The sequence below is a fragment of the Gavialis gangeticus genome, unplaced genomic scaffold (genome assembly GCF_001723915.1).
Source record: "Gavialis gangeticus isolate Ggan-Ray unplaced genomic scaffold, GavGan_comp1, whole genome shotgun sequence".
In the NCBI taxonomy this organism is placed as follows: Eukaryota; Metazoa; Chordata; order Crocodylia; family Gavialidae; genus Gavialis; species Gavialis gangeticus.
Window position 1 is genome coordinate 6,037,829 of NW_017729022.1, and position 8,111 is coordinate 6,045,939.

At 41.7% G+C, this 8,111-nt stretch overlaps 1 protein-coding gene across 2 annotated transcripts in view; it reads left to right on the forward strand.

The window, feature by feature from the left end:
- The window catches only part of DOCK4 (dedicator of cytokinesis 4), a 483,151-nt gene that overhangs the window by 196,522 nt on the left and 278,518 nt on the right, over positions 1-8,111 (forward strand). For both annotated transcript variants that reach the window (XM_019514562.1, XM_019514563.1), the window contains exons 6-7: positions 2,246-2,394; positions 7,199-7,283. In XM_019514562.1, the coding sequence (XP_019370107.1) occupies positions 2,246-2,394; positions 7,199-7,283 (234 nt within the window). The remainder of the gene's footprint in view (positions 1-2,245; positions 2,395-7,198; positions 7,284-8,111) is intronic.

Genomic DNA, 8,111 nt, shown 5'->3' on the forward strand with positions numbered 1-8,111 from the left:
CATGCCTCCAAATATGATAGTCACCTTGTGTTGGGAAGGCAGAATGAAGAGAATTTTTTTTTCCAGAGTCACAGCCAAATGCTGACCACGCGGAGCAGGGGCAGACCTTACGCTTTGCCTTCCCTCATCTCACTTGCCTTCCCTTTCCTGCTCTGGCAAAAGCTAGAGTTTTAACCCTCTTATGGCTGCTACCACCATCAAGCTGGCAGTAGCTTTTGACTGAGTAGCAGCAGCGGCTGTGAGAGGTTTAGAACGTTAGCCCTGACCCTGAAGAATGGACTCTGCCCCTACTGCTTGCTGGCTGGGAGAGAAGGAAGAGAAGCACAGGCTGTGGCAGCTGTTACAATGTTCCCATGGGTCCATTACAGCATAGAAATCAACTTCCCCACTTAAGATGCACCCTAATTTTGGAAGGCTAACTTTTTTGGGGGAAGGTATTTGTGGTGTGCAAGTATATGTGGTATGTTAATCAAAGACTATTATAATGTTTATACACAAGGAGGCTGAATTAGGATTCCATAGGCAAACTTGATTTTTGGCATTTTCTAAAAATTGAGTGCTTGACTTTACAAACTCAGTCATGTTCCTTTAACACATGAGCATGTGTGTGCATGTGCATGTGCTCCCCCCCATTTTCAGCCTTCTTATCTCACAGCCTTATTAGCCTCATAGACAAAGCAGCTCTCCAGTATTCAGGTTTCTGATTCCAGTCTCAGTCTATTTGCCTAGTTATTTTGTATCCCCATCTGATTTCAGTATCCTGTACCCTTTCTCCTTAGGTCTTGTTCTTGCCTCCTTTGCTTTTGGATTACACACATTCATCCTTCACATTTTCTGGCTAATAGGTGGCCACTGAAAGAGCAAAAAAAGAGAGTTGCCTTCGTTGTCAGTTCTGTTGCTCTCAGTCTCATACCAGTCTGAAGTAGCTGAAGGCAGCCATTACAAGAAAGGTCAAGCTTTATCTCTGTTGGCCCAGGCTGGAGCATGCTCAGTTACTTTGTGGGAATCATCTAGCTCAGTTTGATCAGCCCAAGGATCTATGAAGAGCTGAAGCATGCTCAGTGTGCATAAAATCTTTGGGGATTCTCATTGTTAAGTTCAGACAGTTTCTTTCTGATCATGTATGGACTGTAGCTTTTCAGAAGCTCAAATCTTGGCTGAAAGTGGATAGATTTTCACTGGAACAAGAAGAGTTAAATCCCTGACATGAGGGATTACCCCCTCTCCGATGTTGTGTTCCTGCTCCAAATCATATAGTTGTTTAGGCTTTCCAGGTAAAAAAAAGAAAATAAATGCATGAACTAGATTTATTTTCTAAAGAAATAAAAGGAGTTTTTAAACTTCAAAAATGATATATTCTTCCCAACCCTTTTTCTCAGGAACAGCAAACTCTGTGGTTGTACTTAAAAAATCACCCTGAGGCAGGCACTAAATATGGAAAAGTTCAGTATGAAACATTGAAGTTTGGCAAAGATGCAAGCAACTGAAAGCTAGGTATAATAATGCCAGGTGTCAGGCAGACGTAATAGGTGGTACCAGTCAGCCTGGAGTCATGGGCACAGGCCCATGACACAATTACTACAGAGTAGAGTAAAATCCAGGGTAAACTATAGTAAGGAGCAGGCACAGGGCTCTCTTCTCTCAGACTGGCTGCTCTCAGTCGGTGTCTCTGTAGGGCCTTGCCACTATCAGGCACTGTGTGGTTGTAGGAATAGGATTGAGCAAAAGACCATGCTGGAATGAAATTGACTTGGATGAATGTAATTACTTTTCACTTTCTAAGGGGCAACTTTACCCAGACTGGATTAAGTTGCACCAGTGTAAGCCTATACATTGTGTGTCTGTGCCACTTTTACTACAGTTAATTTACTTCGTAATAAGTGTGTTGGGTATCAACACCTGAGGTTCCTGGATTACTGGATCAAACTAGTTTTGTCATGGAAAAGATAGCAAAGACAATGGCAGGCAGTGTCTTGCAGATGAGGTCACCATTACCTCATCTAGCCTTTATAAACAGTGCTGTGTGGTGTCTAAGTTGTTTCTGAAGGGCTTTGTTTTCACCACCTCAAATAGCTTTGGAGAAAGAAGCATAGTATGGTGGAGCAACAAGGGAGTGAAGTAGATGAGAGAAATCATAAAAGAAGACATCAGAAGAGCTTTCTGCACCCCCACCCCAAAATGTGGTCCCCTTGGCATTGTTGTCTTGTTCCAGTAGGGTATACTTAACTCTTTGTGTATTCAACAGAGAAATGAAGGGGATCTCTTTCACCGTCTGTGGCACATAATGAATGAAATCCTAGACCTGCGAAGACAAGTGCTTGTTGGCCATCTGACCCATGACCGGATGAAGGATGTCAAACGGCATATCACTGCTCGCTTGGATTGGGGCAATGAGTAAGTAACAGTTTTAGAAGCAAGCATAATGATGTCCCTCAGTGCTTACCATTTTATGTTCATGGTAATATGATAAAATAAGAAACTGGTATGTCGCAGATGCTCTGAATCTAATGTCAGCTTCTCCTGAAATCTGTTCCTCTTCTACAATTACTTTTTTTCCTCCCCAGCATATTTTATACTTTCACAAATAAATAACTTTCAGGTTTGCTTTGATTTTATTTTTTTAATAAACATAATTATTCCACTGTGGCCCATATTACAGAGCATCAAATTGCTCTGATTTATAACAGACATGCATGTTGTGTCTTATTTTTTATGAAAACACACGATTCCCAATTGTTACTTGCTGCATTGACTTCACTAGAACTTCACTGATGTAAAATACCTGAGGTCCTGATCTGAGGTTATTAGTCTGATCACTTGTGAGTCTTTACCTAGAGAGTTCCAATAAAACTGTCTTTTGCATCAACCTAAATATTTATTGAGGAGAGTTATGTAATTTATTACCTTGTTACCTTTTTCATAACAAACAAGTAGTCTTGTCTTTGTATTATGCTAAAGTCATACCATATCAGACTTTAACTTTAGTGTTACTTAGGGCATAACATCCCCACAAATGCTAGAAATCAGAAATTAACAGCATAATGTTTGGATGTTGAAAGTGATTCTAAATTCACCAAATACAGCTCATGCTGATCTTGACACTGTCTTGCACAGTTTGAAAGGCCAACACTCATCTCTATTCCAGACACGCTGCACATAGGAAAAATAAGCACAATAGTCTACTCTCAGCTCAATATTACTTTTGAAAACACCAGCGCAGATTAAAAGCACATTGGCACTTGCATTCAAAATCAAGACGTACTTGACGCTCTGTTCTTGTAGCTGGCAATGGGGCATAAAACTCTTGTGAGTCTTTCTTAAAGAAGTGCCAGCCGTTATGGTCTGGCTTGGTCCCTGTTTGGCAGCTGAATTGTTTAGATACTAGAAATTGAAGTGAAATCTTACAGCAGTGTTATCTATATACATACATTACTTTCTGCCTCTAGCTTTGCTTCATGATTTTGAAAAGTTGAGGTTGGGGAGTAGAGGTTTGGACTGCATTAAAATTAAACTGCAGCTCACCTTCCATACATAATTTGCCTTATGTAGCTGTCTTAATTGCTAGAATTTTTCAGATGTTTTCCAAAGTACTGAGCCCTGGTGACCTTCTGTTGAAATTATTCTATACCTCTGAAAAGCAGGCTGCTACTTTCCAAGTTCATTATTATTTGTCAGTATAAATGGTCATCAGATGCCTCTCTTGTCATTCTGGTGGTTGTAGACCAAAAGGAATGTGTATGGTCTGTTTAACAGGAGTCTTTCCTTTGGCTTCAGTGGGCTTTAGGCCAGGTTTTCAGTTAGGAGAATTTGAAAAAAGATGAAGTGTGCAGATGAAAACTTTCAAAGCAAGAAATATTGAAATATGAGGGAGACCTACAGTAACAATGGTAAATTAACAGAAATGGAAAGTGTTAAAAATAAAGAAAAAAGGAAAAATGAATCTGGATTGAAAGTGCAATCTTCTGTATTGTGGGCACATCTTTTTTTTTTTTTTCTATTTTCTCTTTGCATCAGTAAATAGTTTGATTAGCCATAGGAGCCTTAGAAACCATGAAACTGGGCTTACTAGAAATACCTGGAGTTATTTAGCTTTATTACTAAATTGAAAGAGGATATGGCACTGTTTACAGTTTTATCATTGGTATCTAAATATCACTTCTGTTTTTGATAGACAAGGCTGGTGAATTACAAAAATAGAAGCCACAGGTAGAGGGAAGACATTTAGTGGCTTGCCCGTATGAAAAAAGGTTCTTTTTACTTAAGTTTTCTATAATTAAAGAAAGAGGAAAAAATAAGACCAGGATCATTTTTGTTCATAAGGGACTTAATTATATAAGGCACGGAATAGTGACAAGCGCCTTCATCTCCCATTGAAAACTGCACAAATAGAGAGTGTTCAGTACTTTGCCAAACCATACATTATTAGTATTCATTTATCAGACTTCTTCCATTTAATATAATTTCCTGATACTTTTTCTTTTACCTTTTCTTATTCTACCATATCCACTTTCCCTTCCTGAGTCTCAGCCTAATGATTTTGAGGAAGGAAGTGGCTTCCCTACTAGAATAGAATAGAAGTCATCTGGTATGGTATTCTGTTTCTGGCAGTGGTCTGTGTCTCTTTATGAAGATTTGTTTCTTCATAACATACATAGGCACTCTATGTCTCTGCACATGTGTAGTTGCAAAAGTCAGCAGGAAAATTCCAACAGATAAACTTGTACTTTGAAGTATATGATTGGAATGCCTTTTAGGTCACTGTATTTTTTTTTATAGCATAGATGATCTTGACATGCATAAAAGCAAACCATTCCTCACCTACAGCATTTATTAGGTATCGATTCTATGCAATATATATAGTCTGACGTCAGGAAGAAGGCTGGGCATGGTGGTGCCTTAGAGACCAGCTGCTTTAGTTAGTGTCTAAGTCAGGGGTGGGCAGAGTCAGGTCCATAGGCTGGATTGGGCCCACAGTGGATTCTGTTTCCCAGCAGCCCCTTCCCATGTCACTGCAGCCAGTTTCCACGGGGACCCCAGCAGTGGCAGGGCTGTAACAGTGTGGGGCCAAGGTTTCCATGAAGACCAGCCCCAGCAGTGCTGGCAAGGCACACAGTTGGGCAGGGAGCTGCCTTGGGGCTGGGATATTGCAGCAGTGACAACATGGTTTGGAGCTGGAGCAGAGCTGCAGTCTGCTGCCTACATGCCCTGAGCAGGGGCGTACAGACAGTGGATCGCAGCTCTGCCTTGGCTCCGGACCATGCAGTCACCCCTGCAAGATCCCAGCCCCAGAGCAGCTCCCCACCCAGCTGCACACCCTGCCAACACTTCTGGAGCCAGTTTCCATGGAAACCCTGGCCCCCACATGGTCATGGCACTGCTACTACTGGGGTCTCCATGGAATCTGGTTGCAATGACACAGGTCAATGGGAGTTGTATGTCCAAAGTATTCCATCCCTGGAAATGGAGTCTGTTTGCCAGCTGGATCTGGCATTTTGCCCACCCCTGGTCTAAGTTGTCAGATTGCCCACCTCCATTAAAATATGCAACAAATCTGCTTCATATGCATATATGGATCCAGGATTTTACAAAGGGGTGGTGTAGGAGCAGTGACTGGTGTTGCAGGAGTGGTTGCACCCACCACTTGTAGTCTCCTCCTCCAGCTCCCCCAGTTGGGGTGGACAGACTGTGCCACATGAGCAGCAGCCAGGGACTTTAAATCCCAAGGAAAATCAAAATTCTCCCTGCCCTTTCCCCTCCACGATCAGAGGCACATCCCCTTCACTCCACTTCCCTTTTCCGACACGTGGTGCTGCCATTATCTCTGCTGTCTGGGGGAAAGAGGAACTTCAGATCCACTCCGGCCTGGCTGCCTGGGGACTGGGCTCAGGCTGGGACAGCAATGATGATGGTGGTGGGTGGGCAGGGTCCCTTTCCCTTCCTGCTCTCTCTAGTGTTTCCTGCCATGGGTTGGGGGAAACCTGCTCACTTCTCACCATCACTGTCCTGGGTTGAATTCAGCTCCCGCACAGCCTGACTGGAGTGAATCTGAAGCTCCCCTTGCTCCTGGGACAGTGGAGACCCTGGCAGTGGCAGGTGAGGGGAGCAGGAAGGAGCGGGGAGTGGTGCATGGCTCTGAGCATGGAGGGGAAGGGAAGGGGAATTCTTACATTCTCCAGGACTTAAAGTCCATGGTTGCTGCTTCTGCTCCATGGACAGAAATGGTGGGAGGGGAGTGTGACTGCACCACTTCATCCTTTCTGGATTTGTCCCTGTTCATGTATATATTCAGGGCACATTTACCCCTCAATCCTACCACGCCCAGCAGGGGTGCCTTTGGTGTTCTGGCCTGCCACTTCGTAAACTGGAGGTGGCATAGATAGGTTTGCACAGTGCAGCAGGTAGACTAATTAGCTTTGTCATTCAGCAGTGCTAATAATCCCACAAAAGCACAAATGTGGCTACACTGATTTTGGTTTAGAAGTTAGACCAAGTAGAGCTGCACGGCATATTTGAGGGTACCACTGGTGAACATAGTAAGTGTACACTGTGGACATGTCCTTAGTCTTAACTACTTGGTTCTGTGCCGAAGATATGGTATGGCTTTTCTTGTTTGCTGCATTTTTAATCCTGTTGACACAGATACACTTCATTATTTAATTAAAAGCCATGGAGTCAAGCATAGATCTATAATATTGGGTCTGCACAAAGTGAAGCTGATGCTTTTATATCTGCTGGTTTTTCTTTTTACTATCTCTTTGGGTTGTCATCCAAGTTGACACGACTCATCGCTTCACAGTCTGCTATCTCCACAAGTCAGGCTGGAGGCATGATACATAAAACAGAACTGTTTTATGCAAGACTAAAAGCTGTGATGGAACATAGCCCAATGAAAATTTCACACAGTGAAAGGGAGGGAAAAGTCATCCGCGAACTTGTATTTAATCAGATACATACCTGAACAAAATGGTTGTTTAAGAAAAAGTATTACTGGTTAATTGAAATCCGAGCAGGATACCCATTATGGCACACATCAATAGATACACTGTTTCCATCAGAAAAATCTAACAAAAAGTAATGCAGGTAACAATGAGTTTAAAATATGCATAATCCAATAAAATGAAAAGTATAAGTGTCATTAAGCATAAATCTTCCCTCTGCCATAGAATGTCTCTCCATGATTTCCAAATTCTCTTTACAGACAATTGGGTTTAGATTTGGTTCCAAGAAAAGAATATGCTATGGTGGATCCTGAAGAGATCAGCATTACAGAACTCTATAGACTGGTAGGTAAAGGACATTGTATTTCTTTAGGTTTGCTCTGTGATTACACCGTGAGGTTTCCATAGCAACTTTCATTCCTACTTATTAAATACATTAAAACATATTTAATCTGTATATTTATATTGAGAGTAAAAAGTAACCTACCTCAATATAAGAAAACTTCCATTGTGATGTTTCTATAATTATACGAGATGCTTGCACTTGGCTTAAACTCAACTAATGACACCATTTCTGTGCTCCACACATTATATGGGGCTGATACATCTCTGAAACTATTATAAGTATGGAATGATGCTTTCAGTAGTTAATCATCAGTAAAATCATATGAGACACTTTCTTTAATACTGTAACTTGCCCCTGAATCCCATTAGGCTAAGGCAAGATTAATGGAACTTATATAGCCATTTTATCAGTTCTGTCACTGTTAATCACACTGAGGTATGGGATCTCTTCCACTGCCATTTTAGCATGCATCTCAATGAAACTCTGAGACCTCTTTTTTTTTTTTTGGAGAGAAAATTATCCATTTTGCTTTAATTTTGGGGGGGTCCTGATCCAAATAAGCCTCATTGAAATCAATGGAGATAGATAGATAGATATTAAAAACTCATTTTCCAGGGTTTTTTGTTTTTAAACACTGACTAACTTAGGTGTAATTCTGTCGTTAATGTGGGTTATTTCGTGAAGCAAAAGTGGGGCCTTTTTGATTACTATCCATGTCGAAATTACAAATCGTGTGTTCATTTGGGGTCAGTTGCATAAATAAAGTTAGTCCTTCTGTGGCGAGCCAGCCAGGGGGTGCTCCTGCTCTGAGTGCCTCTCTGGGGTCA